Genomic DNA, 22,083 nt, shown 5'->3' on the forward strand with positions numbered 1-22,083 from the left:
GTATAGATTACTGTGATGTATATATCACTTGTTAACATGCATACAATTTATGAAAAAAAAAACTCTTAAAAAATTGTAATACGTTGGGTGCTACTGGTTGTAGCCATTAGGAGATACTGATTGTTTTGATACACTCAGCATTTAAACTCCTAAAACTGAAAAAAATATTTTAGCTTGAATTGAATTTAATGACCAAAGCACCAGTGTGTATTATTTTTCAATATATTGTCTATGTATCTCTGTTTATTATTTCTAATAGGGTCTATGCAGGCTGAGGAAGCTAAGAATCTTGGATGTTGCAGGAAACCAGATTCAGTCCTTTCCATACCGTGTGAGTAAAGTACTTTGATGTTTGTAAAGCCTGCAGCTTATACAACGGAGGGTGCCATTTTGTTGACTGGACCAGTGCTATAATTATGACACAGTTTCCTGGTATCTTGAAATAAAAATTGGGCATTTAAGTCCCACTCAGTATTTGTCTAAACACAACCAAAATCTGAAGGTATTAGGTTAACTGAGATGGTTTGAGAAAAGAATAGTATCTTAGTGGCTAGCAATTTGATCTTGCAGTGGTGGGCGTTTGGTTCAAGTCCCACCAAAGATTCTATCTACATTAGGTTTGTATCATTCACTGTATTTTAATGGTTTGCCATTCTGTGCTACTGTTTTCTCCCACACTTCAAAAACATACTAACTGCATACATACTATGTTGAAAGACAAAATTTTAACATTTTTACTGGGTTTCAAAAAAAGCTGCATACTATATGTTAACTGCAATCTAGCCATTTTGACCCCACATTGTCAGTTTGGGTGCAGAAGGCACATACGATTGTAAGCTGCTTGGGAGATAGGGGGGGTGTTATTAGTTTACTCTGTGTATAAAATACACTCACACTTATTTCCTGATTCAGAAAAATCTGTCTTTTCCCACATATATGAGTATAGTGGATAGTAAGATGATAATAAGTTGAACATGTAGCCCAGGCATGTTAAAATGGTGTTTATTGGGTTAAATTTGGTCTCAACAGTTTAGGAAACTGAAGCTGGACAAAACCCAAGCTGTTCTGCAGTTGATAAAAGCCACACATCCCTATGTAACTTGCAGTTGAATACATTGGGTTAGGTATTATTGTCCCTTTTTCTAGGATAGAACCTTGTAAGATGCAACTCTTACTATAATGTTTCCAAAAGTTTTTATTGGTAAATTTCAGGTAATGCATATCAGATACAAATGTTTAATATAGAGAGTTATTATCCATCTAAATCAACCATTGATAACGTACAACACAGAAGGAGCCCTGAGAATAGGCCTTTAAGAAAAGGAAAAGTTTTGTGCGATTACAATACTCCAAACTTGGACTCTAGAAGTTCCTCCAGACTCTACAAATTTCCTACAAGGTAGTTAATCCAATTTATCATTGAGGATGGCTGAGAGTTTCTCATTGTTCATTATCCAGGAAAGCTGGGCATTAATCAGGTCAAACAATATCGTGGGGGATTTCCACGACTTCGCTGGGTTAGAGTCTACAATTTTCTCTACCCATTAATGGGAACAAACCTTAAAAAGAATCCATAAGCCCTTGTACACACGGTCGGATATTCCGATGGAAAATGTCAGATCGGACCATGTTTGTCGGACAACATGATCCAATGCACGTCAGTTCCGATCGTGTGTAGCCTAGTCCGACGGATAGGGTGCCATGCATGCTCAGAACAAATTCTGAGACGGAAGCGCTCGGTCAGGTAAAACTAACGTTTGTAATTGATATAGCACATTCGTCACGCTGCAATGTTAAAAATTCTTTACTTTCAATATTTCTTTATTAATTTCCAGGTTAAAAATTCTTTAATGCATTGCATTCTCTTTTTCTTTATAATGCTACAAGAATGAAGTTGTTTTGCTGCTCATATTCACACACACTTCTCCAAAACGTATTTCTTTATTCTTTTTCCTCATTTCATGAATACAATATTTTAATTCACATCTCCCCAATAATTTTTTTTCTAGTTTTAAATTTTGTGGTGTTTTTTTTTAATCAAGATCTCCTTTTTTGACAGTTTGCTCATCTTCGGAATTTTTTTGGTGTGTTTTGTGTGTCAACTTACCACAACACCATTATTATCTTTTTATTTTATTGTTTTCTTTTTTAATCTCTAGGAGGTTGTTTGGTGTTGGTTCCCCTTGTTATTAATTTGACTTAGTATTTTTGAAATGTACCTGCCTACTCACAAATAAACTGTCCTCAAGTATTTCTTGAACCAAAAAAAAACCTTTATTTAGGTGTGAAAAACAAATAAAGAGGGAGGCAGCGCAGGAGAAACTGGGGAGATTAGCGAAGCCTTTGGCCCCCAGGGCACACGTCAACTATTTAAATGCAAAAAATGGTGGCCTGAGGAGTACATATTTGAGAGAGAACAATCTAGTCCTGAAGTCCAAGAAATCCGGAACAGCAGCAGATGACATCTATGTCCCCAGGCTGTGGTCCTACAAGAGGCTGCATCTTCTGTCAGACCAGACTGAACCCAGGCCATCACTCTCTGGTCTTCCTTCCATGCTTCCTTCCAGGCTGTAGCTGTGGTGCTGGAGGTGTGGCAGAAGGAGGAGGAGGAGGAGCATGGTCCAAATCACACAAGTGTGTTGTTTGTGTGATTTGGCCCAACAACCCCTTGTAGAGTGTGTGGATAATGAGCTCCTCACACCTGAGGTGTTGCCCCCCCCTCCATTTGCTGGAGTTTGCAGGCAGCCAAGGCGGCAAAGGCCTCTTGATATGTGGGGTGGCTTTGAGGGCTGGTGAAGCCTCCCCAATTAGCTTCAGAGCCGACTCCTCCACATTCCCCCCCTTTCTGGCCCTTTTGGGTGGAAGGCGGAGGGGAGGGACCTGGGATTGAGTCAGGCTCCTAGGCCTGCCCACCTCTTGGCTGCCACTTACCCCTGCCTCCTCCTGGCTGCCAAGTTCCACAGCCACCTCCTGGCTGCTGCATTCCACACCCTCCTCCTGGCTGAGGTCTTCCTGTGTATGAAAAAGGGACCTAGTTTTAGTTTTTGGTTCATCAAACACACACAATTTTCATCTCTTGACTGTTGCAAATTGTTAACAAATAGAAAAGACTATCATTCTGAGCCCAGCATTTTTCATTCTTGGCCCAAATGTTTTGGCCACTACTGTCTATTGATATGTGAAACACTTTCTAAAATCATGAATTAGTGAGCAAAAATCAAGTTAACATCATTCATTTTTACTCCAAAAATATGTAGAACAATACTATACCTGGCTCAAGCTGGGCTCCTCCAGTTCTTCCTGTCTGGAAGGCCCAGGTTGGGCGTCGGAAGACTCAGCAGGGGTGGAATGAAGTGTAGAAGGAAGTGTGGAATGAAGAGTAGAGAGGGATTCCCTGACCTCAGCCTGGTCTGACAGAAACTGCATCCTCTCATAGTACCACAGCCTGGGGACATAAACTTTATCTGTTGCTGCTCCAGTTTTCATGCACTCCAGCACCTTCTTGCGCTCCCTCAGATATGTACTCCTCAGGCCACCAATTTTCGTTCTTAAATAGCTGATGTCTGCCCTGGGGACCACCGGCTTCACAAACTCCAGCAGTTTCTCCATCGCTGCCTGCCTCTTTAATTTGTTACTGTAGTGGGGATGTAGCTTGCCACAGACAGGGCAGCTCCCTGTACTTGTCAATGAACAGGGGGAGAAAGCTATGGTCGTTAAACCCATCCATATTATCTGCAAGACACAACACAAGACAAATCCTAATGTCAGGCTAAACTCTCCTAATCTTGTCCCAATACAGGCCTCAATCTAGAAGCAGTATAGGCTAGTGATGTACCAAGTTAAAATTGTACCTTCGTTTGAACGATCGGCGCGTCAGCTTCTCCCTCTGCTCACAGATCGTACGTATGACACCCGTGTTGCGTTTTATATACAGTGCGCATGCGTGAAACTCTGCCCACCCCTGACATTCTTTCTAGTCTATTCCCCGCCCCTTCTTATTCGGCGCAGGGGATAGAGCACATGGCGGATATACAGCAGGGGCATGCTAATAATTCTACTACTAACGAGGAGGAGGACGAGGAAAGCATGGAGCCAGAAATGTCCCGATCCCGGAGGAGAAGATTTAAGGCCTCAAATATGTCTTTTGGAGAGATGTTGGAGATGGTGGACATATTGAAGAGGAACGACTATGATGGGAAGTATGGACCTTACCAAAACCCAAATGTCAGAAAGGCCAAGATCATGACTAAAGTTGTGAAGCGTCTTCAGAAGAATTTTGGGGTACGATGATCCAAGGATCAACTGAGAAAGCGCTGGTCAGACCTGAAACTGAGGGAGCACGATCAGTACAGAAGGTCAAGCGAGTTCTTCAAAAAAGTAAGTAGTTGTCGTGTGTTCATATTATTATTATTGCTTGCATACTGCTCCATGTGCTTTGATTTAATGTTGTACAGTTTGAAATGGCCACTTTCATGTTCATGGGTTCAAACATTCGTAATAAACATCGTTCGTTAGCCCACTCGATGTTTTGCCAAGTTGCACTTGACTACATTTGTTCTCACAACAGGTAAGTATTCTAGCTTTAGAAAGTGTAAAAAATAATGTTTTCAGCTTTGAACTCTGCCAAAAAACACAATTGTATACGACACTTCCAAGCATTGTTTCATATTCCTATTTCTGCCCTCAAATATCTGTGTACTAAGTATTCTTTTTTTACATTCTCATAGGGGAGAGAAGACGCGGGACGTCTGAGGACACCAGGGACCCCACACCTCCCAAAGAAGGGGAAATACCAACACCAGAAGCAGAGGAGGAGAAGGAAGGAGAGATTGTCGAAATTGGCACCACAACAGGTGAGTGTCGGAGACCACAGCTTCTGGTAAGCTAATCAATGTATGCCTGCATATTTATAATACATGGTGTGTTTTTTTTTTGGTTTCTTTTTAGGTGATGTGAATATTGTGGAAGAAAAATCACATTTTACCAGTGAAAGTGCTCAGATCCTCATTGGGGAGATAATGGGGTGCAATCGCGAATTTAGAGAATATCCAGAAAAACATCAATGATGTTCAGCAAAAAATTAAGAACATCATTGATGTTTTAGGGAGAGTCTGAAACACCCAAAACTAGCTAGCATCCATTTTAATTTTTCCAAAACACTTTTATATTTTTAGAAAAGCCAAATTTGGAAGATGCACACAGTGTGTCAATGTATGCGTTTTGTGGGTGCAACCCCTTCCTTGCTACTAAAATGGCTGAGATGAAGGGGTTGCACCCCCAAAACACGTACATTGATACCCCATGATGGGAGATAGCACATGTTGACAGGCATGGGAACAGGAGGAAACTGGCCACTTTTTGATTCTCAATTTGTGTGTATCTTCCAAATTTGGCTTTTTCAGGGGTGAAACCCCATCCGATGAAGGCAATATCAGCACAGTTTGTACATACTCATGTCTGATATTGCCTTCACTTTTCAAAGTTGAACTTTGTAAGTTCCTGTGTTCTGTATGTTATGCTTTGATACATGCCTGTTTACACAAAAACAGCAAGTTTGAAAAATGTTACTCAAAATAATATTTTATATACACCAAATATGTTGGTTTGTTGTAAAACCCTTTTCTAAATGCACATGTGAATGTGCTTTGAGTAAAAAGTTAAATTATCAACAATGTGTGGCTTCCTTTTTCAATGCGCAAAAGAAGTATTTGTAGTAAAGTTGTTGTTTTCTGTGGCAATGGATGTTATTTACTAAAGGCAAATCCACTTTGCACTCCAAGTGCAGTTTCAGGTGCACTTTTGCAGTGCACTTGTAGTGCATAGTGGATTTGCCTTTAGTAAATAACACCCACAGTGATGTTTAAATTTCCCCAATCACGCCATTTTCATGACCCCACATATTTCTGCCATGGTGCTGAAAATGAGCAATATTTTTGTCAGTAATGCACTACATACATTATCAACAAAAACAAGGTGTGTGTGTGTAGGAGACCCACAACACAATAAGATTATCTGAAGAAGAGACTGTCACCTCATCTCGCTCTGAAATTGGGTTTGCACTGTTGTAGAAAAGGCACAAAAAACCCAAATAAAACCTAGGAGACACCTAAAACAAAGCCAAGCAGTGAATGAAAACAAAGATTATTGCAGTTTCAAAGAAAAATGTATTTAAAAAATGCCTCTCAGACATTGTCTGGCATATCAATGGCCTCCCTACCCACAAAGTACTCCACATATCTTGACCTGACCTCGCGGGCGCTTTGGGGGGGGGCAAGCCAGGAAGACCAGCTTCAAGGGCCATAAGGGTTGATATTTTCCGGCAAGTCTGCATCAGGCCCAACTGAGGCCACATAGTTTACTGAGTGTTTTTTCAAAAAATTGTACAGAACGCAGCACGAAAGCACAATATGATTTAGTTTATATTCCGCCATGTGGATTAGAGTAAAAAATATGACCGGCTGGCCATTAACCCAAAAGTGTTCTCCACTACTCTTCAGGCTCTGGCCAGCCGCAAATTAAAGATCCTCTGATCCGGGGTGAGGGTCCTCATCGGGAAAGGCTGCATCAGATGGTTTGCCAGAGCAAACGCCTCATCCGCGATGAAAACAAAGGGGAGTCCTTCGACATTCTCCTCTGGAGGTGGCAAGCCCAGACTGCCACTCTAAAGACGCCAGTAGAACTCTGTCTGGGCGAACACTCCACCATCCGACATCTGGCCATTTTTTCCCACGTCCACATACAGGAAGTCATATGTCGCTGACACCACCGTCAACATCACAATACTATTATACCCCTTGTAATTATAATAGTAGGACCCCAAGTTGGGAGGTGGGACGGTGCGGACGTGTTTCCCATCAATTGTACCTCCATAATTGGGAAAGTCCCAACAGCTGGCAAAGTGGGAGGTCACAGTCTGCCATTCCTGTGGTGTTGAAGGAAACTGTGGAGTCAAACAAGAAAAAAAAAATAGTAATTTTGCACATCAACATTGCGCAGATTAGACACAAACATTTTTGGCCAAGATCAGTGTAACATTTTGGCAAATGAGTATTTAAAGCCAAAAGTATAAGGTCCCCTTATCAAATTCCTCACCCCTCCCCCATCTGATAGCCCATTGCAAAAAATTAGGGGGGGGGGGGGTGTTTTGGACAGGTAACCCTCTGCACTTCATTGAGAGCTGAATGCATAAATAATGTGTGATACTTTGGCCAGCCCCTCCTTACATACACTATTGGCAGCCCACCGGACAGGTAAGAAGTGTCATGATACAAAAAAAAAGTAACAAATGGAAGCACATTTTGACATTCTGCTATTACCTATCAATATAATAATAGGAGAATTTTTTTTTAAACTGTAGCATTTGAAAGTATTGAGGCAAGCCCTTGCACTACATGCTTTGGTGAATTCATCCATAAATCTGACCAGAAAAAAGGTAGGTATAGTGTGTATTGGGTTTGCCAAAGTCAGCAGATAGAGGATTGCTATCAGCTGACCTAGTAATTGGGGGGAGGGGGGTTCCTAATGAGTTTGGCCCACCAAAAAAAAAACCTCTGGCACTCTGCATGAATTTAAGCACACACATAACATTTGTACACATTTTAGGGGGTGTTTAGGGGAAAGCAATACTATGGAGCTGACAAAATACATTGCTAAGTGACTAGGCTATAGGTTTATGGGCCCAGAAGAGCATGCTGGGGAAGTTAGTGAAGGCAAATATGCATGAAGGACAAAAAAGGAACTTGAAAAGCTTCCTGCATGCATGAGGACAAAGGGGCACAGCATATCATTTACAGCACATTGCAATCATGGTAATTAGGGAATGAGGAAAGAAATCTAATACATTAGCAAACATTAAATACATAGAATGTGATGTTAAAGGAGAAAACTTACCTTAATATAGTCCTTCTGCAGGACCTGTATGATGGCAGAACAGGTCTCTGGAATAATGATTCCCAGAGCCTGGGGGGAGATGCCTGTCGAGAACTTGAGGTCCTGAAGACTTCTCCCTGTCTCCAAGCACTGCAACGTGGCGATGAGCCTCTGCTCCGGAGTGATGGCTTGCCACATGCAGGTATCCTGCCTACTGATATAAGGTGACAGCAAAGCCAGCAGATAGTGAAAAACAGGGGGCCCATCATCCGTAGATATTTCCTGAAATCATCAGGATTGTTCTCCCGGATCTCACGAAGCAAAGGCATGTGTGAGAGCTGGTCACGCTGGAGCAACCAATTCTTGGTCCATGAACTCCTCCTCACCCTGTTCATGGACTGGGCTTGTGTCAAAGCTAAAAGCCCAACACCAAGCTCCTGCACAGCACGAACTCTACAACGAGTACGTACATGAAACATGGCTTAAAACGGTCGGCTGGTCAGAACGGACAACAGAAAGCACCAATAAACAGCAAGGCCTGAAAGAACGAACTGAAAACCAGAAACGTGCGGACAATAAGCATGATGACTCAAAGCATACTATATACCAAGATACAGTCCGCAATGACCAACAAATGCGAACTGACTACACTCACTGATAATCAGCTACGCACCGACAAGCACAAACTGAAGAGCAGTAATGACCTGAAGCACAAATCTGAAAAGCGCGAATCGTCTCTTACCAAACTTCTACTAACACGCGATAAACATGAGATCAGCAGAAGGAGCCCAAAGGGTGCCGCATGTGGTGCTGAACTTTCCTTTTCTAGTCCCGTTGTATGCGGTTTACGTAGTTTTTGTCAACTGGAAATTCTGACAACTTTGTCCGACCGTGTGGATGCAACACCACTTCCAGACTAAATCCATCGGAATTTATCCGACGGATTTTGTGGTCGGAATGTCCGACCGCGTGTACAAGGGCTAAGAGGCCTTACTGGGCCACCCAACTGTAGAAGCTTCGCGATGCGTGAGATAACGCATCACCTTTCGTCTTCCTGGTGGCTCGCATTGTGGAGAAAATTGTAGACTCTAACCCAGAATCGACAGACTTTTGGATATTCCCACCAACTATGGAGGAACCAGCCATTTTGGGAACAGCTTCTAAGCAGCACAAAGAGGCTCCTGGGATGCAGAAGGCAAATAATGTTGGGACCATATGCCATCGAAGTAGCACTTTGTAATTTGCCTCTATAAGGAAGTTATTAATATATGTTCTGGATGCATTTCCTACTAGTTTGTGCCAGTCCTCAAGATCCAACTTCACTTGCAGGTCCTGCTACTATAATGTTAAAGTGTAAGTTCACCTTCACCAACATTTTCCAAAAATCCCCCTATGAAATTGCCTATCTTCTGAATAGTACACTCCTGTTTTAAAAATGTAATCTCCTCCCCTTACACATACAGCTGGGGGAGGGGCATCTTCACAAAAAAAAAAAACCCTGGTCCTTGATCCCCCCCTCCATCCTGCTGTTTGTAGGACAGGGTAAACACTACAGTATGCTCCCCCTAGTGGCCGCACCGGGCAATTTAAACTGCACTTTTGCGCTGTCTTCGCTGTCTCTAGCTGCTGAGGCTGCGTGCAGTTAGAGAAGGAGAGCGTGCACCGTGCACACGTTTAATACATAATGATTTTGTTTACACAGATACACGAGGTTCCACTACAAGAACTGTACTGTGAAGAGAACCCTCTGCTAAAGAGAGAGCCTGTGACTGCCATTCAAGATGAGGAAATTCTGTCCTTAAAGGTGAATATGAATTTAACTTAGAAGAAAAAACACAGATTATATTGAATATTGCTGCTAAAGCAAAGGGTCCTGACCCACAAACTACCCTGCCACCAATGCAGACATTAGAGGATAGGGTGATGATGCCCTTGTTTTGCATAATGCAGAAAGTAAAGGCAATGTAGAGGTTGAAGATATTATACTGGGTGTCTAGTGTCCTCATTGGACAGCGATATCACCTGGAGCTGGCAATTCTAGTTTATTGCCAACTGTTCACCAACGATACAGATAAGGGCTACAATTCTACAGTTTGTCTGGAAGGTTGTAGGCTCCTTGAGGGTAGGGACCAATGTGAGTGTACAATGTACAGGGATTGGGACAATTGTAGACACTCACTCAGGTTGAACTGGATGGACTGGTGTCTTTATTCAACCTTGCTAACTATGTAACTATGTACAGAGGATGTGTGTTTCTAGTATATAAAGGTTTGCACTTAAACCTTTTCCTAATAACCAATTTTAGCGGAAAAGTTGTGCATAGACCTATTCAATTCTTTCAGTCATTGTGTACAGTAGTCTGTCCGTCAGAATCCGGTCTAACAACCGGCATTTATTGAAGAGACGTGCTGGAGAACCAGAATCCGATCAGAGTTTGCTTCCAATGTTAGCACCTCTAACATTGAATATTGACAGACCCTATCTATTATTAGATTAATCAGTGTAATTCTGATGGCTTTAATATCTATAGGTAGACCTGTTCTTGGCCTAACACAGCAATTTAAAGAGAGCCAACAGTGGCTAATGTGAAAAACACTACTTCAAGCTAGGCAGGGTGCTTGACTTTTTGTTTTTAAATAATAATATTAGACATAAAGTTTATAAATCCACTTTTGTGTGCACCAAATGCCTTTGCAAACCTCGTTATTACCTTGAAAGGGAGCAGTGATATCACTGTGGTGCTGTTTAGCAGCCTGTGCAGAGAGCAGGACTGTGAGAGGGACTCAGAAGGCCCCATCCACTGCAGGCTGCCATCAGAAAACTACAGGGGGGTGGAGACAAGACCAGTCACCCTGCACACAGAGAGAGAAGCAGTGACCTGTCTTTATTACAGGAATAGGGATGAGCTTGGTGTTCGAGTCAAATGCACGTTCGACTCGAACACTGGCTGTTCGCCCATTCGGCGAAGCCAGAACTCTGTGGGCCATTCGTGCCAAATTCGCGTGGTGCTCATGACCCACAATGCACTGCACCATCGCAGCGCATTGCTGGCTCATGATTGGCCAAGCATGCACTGTGACCCCGCATGCTTGGCCAATCACAGCGCCGGCAGCGAGGAGAGTCATAATTGCCTGGCCAATTATAGCTCAGGCTGTGTAGTACACGTCCCACACTATATAAGGCCGCCAGCGTGGCGGCCTTGTGAAGTGTTCCGGCGTCTGCAGGAGTTAGTGGAGGTTGTGTGTGTGCCTTCACTACACAATACATCTGTATTTACCCTTCATTGCTGTTCTGAGTGTTCTCTAATTGAGCCATCTGCCATCTGCAGGAGTTAGTGGGCAATTGGGTGTTGTCTGTGTGCCTGCACCGCAGAATACACCTGAATCTACCCATTGTTGCTGTTCTCTAATTGAGCCATCTGCCATCTGCAGGAGTTAGTGGGCGACTGGGTGTTGTCTGTGTGCCTGCACCGCAGAATACACCTATATCTACCCTTTGTTGCAGTTCTCTAATTGAGCCATCTGCCATCTGCAGGAGTTAGTGGGCGACTGGGTGTTGTCTGTGTGCCTGCACCGCAGAATACACCTATATCTACCCTTTGTTGCAGTTCTCTAATTGAGCCATCTGCCATCTGCAGGAGTTAGTGGGCGACTGGGTGTTGTCTGTGTGCCTGCACCGCAGAATACACCTGTATCTACCCTTTGTTGCAGTTCTCTAATTGAGCCATCTGCCATCTGCAGGAGTTAGTGGGCGACTGGGTGTTGTCTGTGTGCCTGCACCGCAGAATACACCTGTATCTACCCTTTGTTGCAGTTCTCTAATTGAGCCATCTGCCATCTGCAGGAGTTAGTGGGCGACTGGGTGTTGTCTGTGTGCCTGCACCTCAGAATACACCTGTATATACCCATTGTTGCTGTTCTCTAATTGAGGCATCTGCCATCTGCAGGAGTTAGTGGGTGACTGGGTGTTGTCTGTGTGCCTGCACCGCAGAATATACCTGTATCTACCCATTGTTGCTGTTCTCTAATTGAGTCATCTGCCATCTGCAGGAGTTAGTGGACAACTGGGTGTTGTCTGTGTGCCTGCACCTCAGAATACACCTGTATCTACCCATTGTTACTGTTCTCTAATTGAGCCATCTGCCATCTGCAGGAGTTAGTGGGCGACTAGGTGTTGTCTGTGTGCCTGCACCGCAGAATACACCTGTATCTACCCATTGTTGCTGTTCTCTAATTGAGCCATCTGCCATCCACAGGAGTTAGTGGGCGACTGGGTGTTGTCTGTGTGCCTGCACCGCAGAATACACCTGTATCTACCCTTCATTGCTGTTCTCTAATTGAGCCATCTGCAGGAGTATAGTTTGTGTTGTGTGCCTCCAGCTCAGTATACACCTGTAGCTACCTATATTGCTCTTCTCTAATTGAGCCATCTGCAGGAGTTAGTTGGTGTTGTGTGCCTCCAGCACAGCACAGTATACACCTATATCTACCCTTTATTGCTGGTGTTCTAAAACAAAGGCATCTGCAGGAGTTAGTGGGTGTTGTGTGCCTCCAGCACAGCACAATATACACCTGTATCTGCCCTTTATTGCTAGTGTTCTATAATAAAGGCATCTGCAGGAGTTAGTGGGTGTTGTGTGCCTCCAGCACAGCACAATATACACTTGAATCTGCCCTTTATTGCTAGTGTTCTATAATAAAGGCATCTGCAGGAGTTAGTGGGTGTTTTGTGACTCCAGCACAATATACACTACCCAATTGCTGGTTTTCTCATCTCCCTGCAGGCCATTACCATGTCTGGAAGGCCAACAAGGAGAGGCAGACAGGCACGAGCCAATAAAAGAGGGCAAGCAGGCTCTATGTCTAGAGACAACAGTGCTGGTCCTGGGTGCGGTGCATCGTCATCAGCACGTGGCCATGGGACACGCTTGTCCTTATTTTCGGCAGCTGGACGTGTTGAGCCGCATCATGCTGAAGACTTGGTAGAGTGGCTGACCAAGCCCTTTTCATCCTCCTCCTCCTCTCTCACTCAGGCTCAGGGTACTAGCAAAGCAGCTGCCAACGCATCCTCTTCCCTCATCTCAATGTCATCATCAGTGACTCCTTCCCTAGACCCACCACGTCCTCCTGAGGAGTCCCCCGAACTGTTTGAGCACAGTGTTGGATACATGCTCCAGGAGGATTCCCAGTGTTTTGTAGGCTCTGATGATGATACTCAGCTAGAGGAAGGCAGTAGCATGAGCGCAGAGAGAGGGGATGCTTAAGAAGGACAGCAATCTAGCAGTCATGTTCCACAAGCTGCAGCATACTGTCAGGTTTACTCCAGTGATGAAGAGGTAGGGGATGATGAGGGCACTGACTCCACGTGGGTGCCTGGTAGGAGAGAGGAGGAGGCGCATATCTCCAACGAGGCAGGATGCCCTCTGGGGGCCAGCTTAAGGGCAGCACATCGACTGAATCACACCGCAGAGCTCCGCCTGTGCAGGGCGCTGCCTCTGCGCGTTATTCTAAAATTTCTTTGGTGTGGGCCTTTTTGACTGTGTGTGAGCACAGTGTTGGATACATGCTCCAGGAGGATTCCCAGTGTTTTGTAGGCTCTGATGATGATACTCAGCTAGAGGAAGGCAGTAGCATGAGCGCAGAGAGAGGGGATGCTCAAGAAGGACAGCAATCTAGCAGTCATGTTCCACAAGCTGCAGCATACTATCAGGTTTACTCCAGTGATGAAGAGGTAGGGGATGATGAGGGCACTGACTCCACATGGGTGCCTGGTAGGAGAGAGGAGGAGGCGCATATCTCCAACGAGGCAGGATGCCCTCCGGGGGCCAGCTTAAGGGCAGCACATCGACTGAATCACACCGCAGAGCTCCGCCTGTGCAGGGCGCTGCCTCTGCGCGTTATTCTAAAATTTCTTTGGTGTGGGCCTTTTATGAGACGAGTGCATCAGATCGCAACGCTGCTATTTGCAACATATGTCTCAAGCGTATCTCGCGTGGCCAAAACATCAGCCGCTTGGGCACCACGTGCTTGATCAGACATATGTCGACCTGCCATGCAGCTCATTGGCAAGCTTACCTCAAAGACCCACACCAAAGAACAAGGCGGACCTCTCCTTGCTCCTCATCAGCTGGGATCTCCAACCCCACTAGACCTTCAGTCCTCTCTGAAACCTGTGCTAAGAGGAATGAAGGTGTAGAATTAGGTGCGTCACAGCCAAGTGCTTGCGGGCACTCTGCTAGCAGTACACCCACGTCCGATTGTAGCAGGCAAATTTCCCTGCCCCAGCTGCTGGACCATAGAAAGAAGTCACTCCCAGCCGTCCACATGCCCAGCAGTTGAATGCTAGCTTGGCAAAATTGCTAGCACTTCAACTGCTACCTTTTCAGTTGGTAGACTTGGTCCCCTTCCGTGAGTTTGTACAATGTGCGGTTTCTCAGTGGCAGGTCCCCAAACGCCACTTTTTCTCACGGAAGGCGATTCTGGCTCTCTACCGGCATGTGGAAGGCAAAGTCCTTGCCTCGCTGGACAGGGCGGTCAGCGGTAAGGTGCATATTACAGCTGACTCATGGTCCAGCAGGCATGGACAGGGACGTTACCTGTCTTTCACGGCCCATTGGGTCTCTCTTCTGGCAGCTGGGAAGGATGCAGGACAAGGTGCAGGAGTGTTGGAGGTTGTTCCGCCACCACACCTCCAAAATGCTACTACTGGTTGTGACATACCTCTCTCCTCCATCTCCTCCTCTTCTTCTTCCTCCATGGCCTCTTCCAGTGCTATGTCCTCTGAACCAGCGGTGCTCTGTAGGCGTTCAAGGGGCTACGCAAGGAAGCAGGCAAAACGATGCCATGCTGTGCTTGCGCTGGTTTGTTTGGGGGACAGGAGCCACACTGGGGCAGATATTTTGTCAGCTCTGCAGGGGCAGGCCGAGAGGTGGTTGATGCCATGCCAGCTTAAGCCAGGATTGGTGATTTGCAACAATGGCACCAACCTCCTCTCCGTTCTCTGACAGTGACAACTGACCCATGTGCCCTCTGTGGCTCACGTCCTTAACCTGGTGGTGCAGCGGTTCTTGGGCAGGTACCCGAGCTTACAGGATGTCCTGAAGCAGGTCAGGAAAGTCTGTGTGCATTTCCGCAGATCATTTAATGCCTGTGCTCGGCTGGCTGAGCTCCAAAAGGAGTTGAACCTGCAGAACCGCCTTATATGTGACATGCCCACCAGGTGGAACACAACGTTGGTCATGCTGCAGCGGCTGCACACACAGCAGAGGGCCATCAATGAGTACCTGTGCAACTACGGCACCAGGACAGGGTCAGGGGTATGGGGCATGATCAGGGATGCTTGCACTGTCCTGTCACCGTTTGAGGAGGCCACAAGGATGGTGAGCAGTGACTGCGCATGCATCAGTGACGCTGTACCTCTTGCCCACCTATTGAAGCATAAGCTGCGTGGAATAATGGACAGGGCACTTGAGGCAGAACAGAGGCAGGAAGAGGAGGACTTCCTTGCCTCTCAAGGCCCCCTTTATCTAGACAGTATTCCTGCTGTCCCACCCATCACACAGGAAGAGGAGGAGGAGGAGGAGGAGGATTGTGTCAGCATGGAGGTGGATTCTGGCACTCAGCATCAGCAGCAGCAGTCTTGTAGGGATGATTTACAGTCCCAAGAAACCCGTGGACTTGTACGTGGCTGGGAGGAGGTAGCTGCGGATCATGTTGTCCTTAGTGACCCAGAGGACTCCGGACCGAATGCCTCAGCTAACCTACGCTGCATGGCTTCCCTGATCCTGTAAAGCCTGCAGAAAGATCCTCGTATTCTTCGGATCAAGGAGAGGGACCATTACTGGCTGGCCACTCTCCTTGATCCACGGTACAAGGGTAAGGTTGCGGACCTTATCTTGCTGTCGCAGAGAGAGCAGAGGATGAGACATCTCCAGGAGAAAGGTCTGTGCAACACGTTCCCAGAGACTGGGAGGTTACAAACTCCTGGTGTTGCTGAGGCATCAGTCAGAAGGAGCGGTGGAGAAGGTGGCCATCTGACCGATGCGTTCAGACAATTTTTTAGTCCGCAGCCCCAAGGTATGATCGGTTCCAGCAACCATCTCCAGCGTCTGATTTACATGGTGTAGGAATACCTAGGGGCAAGGTCAGACTTGGACACCTTTCCCACCAAAAATCCTCTGGCTTACTGGGTCTTGAGGATGGATCACTGGCCAGAGCTTACACAGTATGCAATTGAGCTACTGGCTTGTCCTGCATCCAGCGTTCTTTCGTTATTTTTTTTTGAAATATCACATCCCTTCAAGACTGCCTATGCTGATGCTGAGTGACTGTCCTGTTATGTTGACTGTCTATCCTCTTCCTCCTCCGCTGATATCTTGGAAGAACATTTTTGGTTCTGGGTGATGCCACCAGCCCAATTTTTCAGCCCCTTTTTAACAGGGGTGTGTAATTAAAATTTTTGCAGCAGGGCAATGCTTTGCAGCAGGGCTCATTCCTGCACTACGGATAGAGTATATGGGAGAGGTTGCAGTGTCGTGGCACCAGCACCAGTGCCTAAGGCCCAATTTTTCAGGTCCCTGTTTATCAGGGGCGTGTAATTACAATTTTTGATGCAATGCTTTGCAGCAGAGCTCATTCCTGCACTCCAACTAGAGTATATGGGAGAGGTTGCAGTGTTGTGGCACCAGCAAGCAGTACTTAAGGCCCAATTTTCAGCCCCTGTTTAACAGGGGCATGTAATTACAATTCTTGATATAATATTTCACAGCAGGGCCCATTCCTGCGCCCACCGAGAGTAACTGTGAGGACTTACAGTGTTGTGGCACCAGCACCACTACCACCACCACAACCACCAAAGGCCCTATTTTTCTACCACTGTTCAACAATGGCATGTAATTACAATTCTTGATATAATTGTTCACAGCAGGGCTCTCCAGCGCCTACCAAGAGTCATTTTGAGGGCTTACAGTGTTGTGGCAACACCAACACCTTAGGCGCAAATTTCTGCAGAGCATATAGGGCAGGCCTCTACTTTAAAACATCCAACTTACAAACGTCTCCTACTTGCAAACAGAAGAAGACAACAGGAAGTGAGATGAAAAAAGACGGATGGCAAAATAAATTATACAGGGGTGCTAACCCTTCCCTATGTTTTCTAAAAAGCTTAAAAATTGATTTTTTGACTGGAGCTACACTTTAAAAATGTACCAGTTCAAAATTACAAACAGATTCTACTTAACACAACAAACCTACACAGTCCCTGTCTTGTTTGCACCGCTTGTATAATCCTGTAATGCGTATATAGGGCCTGGGGGCCCCACGCCTTTCCTTTTTTTAATATGGGTACGGGGTTCCCCTTAATATCCGTACAAGACCCAAAGGGGCTGGTAATGGGCGGGGAGGGGGGGGGGGGCTACCTATGCCATTTTTCTCAATGATTTTCATCCATATTGCCGGAACCAGATATTACATTAAAACCGCAAGCCGTTTTAAATGACTTTTTTTCCGTTAATGTCATTTTGTGCAGGGACTGTTCTGAACACGGGAAACACGTGCCACTTCACAGGCATACTATAGACACCCCCCAGGCATGATACTTAAAGGAATATTTCACTTTTTTTTCACTTTAATCGTCATTAAAATCAGTGCTCCCAAAAAAACGTCCGTTTTTAAAAACATTTTAGGCATTGACCCATGTCCCCTGGGGCAGGAGCCAGGTCCCCAAACCCTTTTTAGGACATTATCTTGCATATTAGCCATTAAAATTAGCATTTTTTATTTAGAACGTTCGAAACCGAACCGGGGGGGGGGGGGGGTGCTTCGGCTCATCCCTATAAGTTCCATGCTTAAAGTGGTTGTAACCTTAAAAAAAAAAAAACTAAGATCATGTTCCTTTAAGCACAGTGCTTGTGCTATGTCATTTTCCCCTTTCTAACCTGTGGTTGAAAGGAAGCTTCAGCATGGCAAAGATGTGAGCAGACTGGAGTTCCTCTTTAGGCCGGATTCATACCACAGCGATGCGGGAACGCCGCAAATCCGCTGCGTTTTCCCGCATCGCACACCTCCCGCCGGCAGTTCACACTGCCTTATGCGGACGGCTGGGAGTGTCAATGATATGTTAATGACACCCCCAGATCCGTCCGCATATCGCAGTGCGATCTGCCGACTCGCACAGGAATCGGATCGCATGGTGTGAACACCCATGTGATCCGATTCTGTTGCGGACCAAAAAAAGGGTCCCGTGCGAGTTTGCTGCGGGAGCGATGCGAATTCAGCCATACTATCTGTATGGCTGTACTCGCATCGCTACGGAGATCGGATGTGATTTGCGGTGCGAATCACATCCGGATCTCCCCCCGCAGCAGTGTGAACCCAGCCTTAAAGAGTAAATTCACATACAGGCTGAATCAGCGCATTCCCTGTCCTGCTGGCGATGCTCTTATCAGCCATAGGACTTCTTTCACATTTTCTGGGCTTGCCCAGCAATTGTACATTACTGGAAGGAAGTTCTCCAGGTGATAACTAATATCACTAAGACTAGTGTTCCTTATGATCCTAAATATTGTCTGCTGGGGCTAGTGGAACAAATGTCCATCCATAGAGCTAGGAAAATACTCATATCCCTATTACTGTACTATGCACGTAAGGCCATCACGATGAGCTGGAAACAATCATCCCCTCCCCTCTGTCAGGTTCTGGAAGGGCCTAGTGAATGCCAGTTTGCCCCTTTATAGAGCCACCTACACGGGCAGGGGTTGCCCGCAGAAATTTGAAAAGTTGTGGACCTGTTGGTTAGATGATAACACTATGGCAACTGACGCAGTAGCTAACCCTTAGATCAACATTACGATTATAATATGGTAGTAGACTGACCCAGGTGTTCCTATGTCATTTTATCCTACATTTATGCTATTGAGCACAGATTCTCCTGCTGTTAACCTCTCCCCACATTGGGGTATTAATAAGTTACGTTTTGGTTGTTGTCGGTCTGCCCAGCTGAGGCCTGTTGTTGCTTCAGGGGCAGACCGATTATGTTATGATACCTGATGTGCCCTGCTGCGGTCTGTGGCCGCATCAGAGATTTTGCCCCTGTGTGGGTATTGTTGGCCCCTGTGTCTATGCTACTGAAAAACTCAATAAAAAAGATTTTGCAAAAAAAAAGAGTAAATTCACAATGGAGAATCAATGTACATTGCAAGTTTTTTTGGACAAACTTTGTTGCAAAGTGCCATCCCTTTCTGCTCTGAAGGAATAGCTCTTTGTTTGATCATATCTTGAGCAGGACTGATTCTGAATGGGAGTGACTTTTTCATGTTTGATTAGCCGAAGAACTTTCACTGTTCTATAGGAGCATCTCACCAAAACTGAAATTTCTTTATTGTACATCACGGGACACAGCGCCATAGTAGTAACTATATGGGTATATAGGCACCTTCAGGTGATGGACACTGGCACACCTAATACAGGAAGTTCACTCCCTATATAACCCCTCCTCCTATCAGGAGTACCTCAGTTTTTTCACCAGTGTCACAAGTGAAGATGCGTTCCGAAGAGCTCCGCTGGAGGGATCCATGTTGGATTAAAACAGTCTCCACAGACCGGATCCATCCAAAGTGCCACTGAGGCCAAAGTGGATGGTATCCGGGCCTCGTATTGGAAGAACAAGGTTTTGTCTGTAATGTCTCTCTTTGCAGGGCTGGGTCCTGGGACCCAGGGCTTTGGTCATGCTTACATTACATAAAGTTTTTCCTGGCGGGGTGCTAATACAGGTCCAAAGGAGTGGAACCCGCCGATAAAAAGGGACCCGGTCCTTGAAAGTTTTCTAAAAGCAGTCCGCCATGATGGGTGAAGGTTGGCTCTGCCTGTTATCGGCAGAATCCTGTGGCGAGGATAAGGTAAGGGAAGAAGCCTAGGAACTGTAAAAGTCCACCTATGTTTTTTTCTTCCTTGAGTAAAATGTTGTCATGCCTTAAGTTCTCCACTAGAGGGAGTAAATGCACATACCTTTGATGTAGCCTCTCAGTTCAGCTCTGTGTCAAATGGCTAAGATAGCAGGTGTGTGGTCTCATTCATGCAGCTTGTTCAGTGGGGATTCCTGTCCTGGAAAAAAGTGTGCTATTTCTGCATTTTTCCCCATGAGGGAAGGGGGCTGGGAGATACAACAGCAGTTTGTACCCCCCCCCCCCAAAACCCCTTCCTCCACGGGGGGTACTGTGGCTTCCCCTATATTGTATAGTGTGTAGTGTATTTTTCTGTGGCTTGTTCCGGCCCCCCTTCCTTCCCTCCCTCCCCTCCCCTCTCGCTGGGTCTGGCGACTGGCAAGACCTGAACGCTGCCCGTGAGGAACTACTTTTAATTTTAAAAACAAGTGGGTGGGTGGGTTGATCTTTGGAGGAGGCATGGCTTAAGCACAGCGCCGTGTGCAGGACGTAGCATCCATGAGGGAACACGGTGCAGGTACTGGGGACACAGAGCTTAAAATACAAACTCTGCTCAGCTAAAATGCTGGAGAGCACAACTGCTGATCACACAGGACACAGTTGCGATGGGGGCACGTAAGGCGCTGCATACAGGCATTTCCTAGTAAAGGAAAAAAATAATTTACTCAGCACCAAGCTGAACTTAATTAGCGGCATTGTATGCTAGACTATTGCTCAGCAAGTAGTGCATGTTACTTAATGCCTCTGCTTTTGTGTTTAGGACTATGCCACCCAAAAAAGACACCACAAAGACCTCAAAAAAGGTACCAAAAATGTCACCCCCTAGGCACTGGGAACTCCAGTTGTGGCTCCACACTGTCATCTTCTCCTGATATACCAGAAGTGGCAAGCCAGGGTGAGCCATTGGAATCAATTGGTGGTACAGCTGCTTCTCACATATCAGCCCCTGTATATGTGACTGAAGATGCCTTTTCCTCCACCCTGTTGGGGCTAGAGGGAAGGTTAGCGGCTTTATTCCCATCCTCCATCTAAAGGGATAGGAAGCTGGATAGGTTCCCCCTTTCCCACCTTAGACCCTTTATCAGAGGAACAGTGGGTATAGGATGAGGTGTTACCCTCAAGTGATCAGGAGGAAAGACAAACCGATTACTCCTATGCGGCAGAAACAACGGTGGATGAACACTTTCCAGACTCGCAATCTGAGAAATTGCTGGTACAGTCCCTTACGGATATGGTTCGTTCCACTTTCAAGTTACCCATAACGGAGTCAGCTGAAAGTCTGGTTTCTTCTTTGGGTTCCTTAAAACATTCACAGGCTTTGCATGCGTTTCCTGTCCATGCATTACTAGAACAGCTTATTTATGCTAAATGGGATCACCTGGATAAGCATTTTCTCCCTCCAAAGAGATTCTCAGTTCTCTATCCCATGAAGGAGAAATTCACCAAAAGATGGAATGTACCAACAGTTGATGCTGCGATTTCCTGCGTGAATAAAAGTCTAACTTGTCCAGTAGACAATGCACAAATGCTTAAGGATCCAACAGATAAAAGGTTGGAATTCCTGTTAAAATCCTCTTTCTTTGGCAGGTGCGGTTACTCAGCCTGCAGTGGCTGCAATAGGCATCTGTCAATCCCTAAAAAAACAGTTCAGACAGGCCCCTAAGGAGGTTCATGTACAGCAAGCCCGGGATTTGGCTGAACTACCAAGAGCATTATGTTTTGCTATAGACACCATTAAAGATTCTATTTGCCAGGTGTCCCGCCTTGTGTTTGTGTGGTACACATGCGTAGGATCCTGTGGTTAAAGAATTGGTCAGCCGAAGCACCATGCAAAAGGCTCCTAACTGGTTTTCCTTTTCATGGGGATCGGCTATTTGGGGATGATTTGGACAAATACATCCAAAAAATTTCAAATGGGAAAAGTACTCTTTTGCCAGTCAAGAGAAGGAATAAACGCTCTTCATTTAAATGGACTCTGTCTCCTGCGCCAGGAGCATCCGCATCTAGGCAGTGATGATTGCCTCCGCCGTCAGAGTCTAGAGGAAAGTCTCAGGGTCAAGCCCTGGCTCAAAAGAAGTCCTGGGGGGCAGAAACCTGCAAAACAGAATTCTAAAGCCTCATTATGAAGGGGCGCTCCCCCTCACCATGGTGGGGGCAAAATTTCTGCAGTTTTCAGAAGTCTGGCAAGAGGAAAATCCAGGACAGATGGGTAATCTCCACGGTAACTCTAGGGTACAAGCTGGAATTTCGGGAGTTTCCACCTTCTCGTTTTCTGA

The 22,083-nt window shown here is 45.8% G+C and overlaps 1 protein-coding gene across 1 annotated transcript in view; it reads left to right on the forward strand.

The window, feature by feature from the left end:
• The window catches only part of LRRC69 (leucine rich repeat containing 69), a 56,267-nt gene that overhangs the window by 23,550 nt on the left and 10,634 nt on the right, over positions 1 to 22,083 (forward strand). The window contains exons 5-6 of the mRNA XM_077493011.1: positions 260 to 331; positions 9,572 to 9,673. Coding sequence (XP_077349137.1) covers positions 260 to 331; positions 9,572 to 9,673 — 174 coding nt within the window. The remainder of the gene's footprint in view (positions 1 to 259; positions 332 to 9,571; positions 9,674 to 22,083) is intronic.

The sequence above is a fragment of the Lithobates pipiens genome, unplaced genomic scaffold (assembly GCF_037356315.1).
Source record: "Lithobates pipiens isolate NorthernLeopardFrog02 unplaced genomic scaffold, aLitPip1_a1.2 Scaffold_19, whole genome shotgun sequence".
NCBI lineage: Eukaryota > Metazoa > Chordata > Amphibia > Anura > Ranidae > Lithobates > Lithobates pipiens.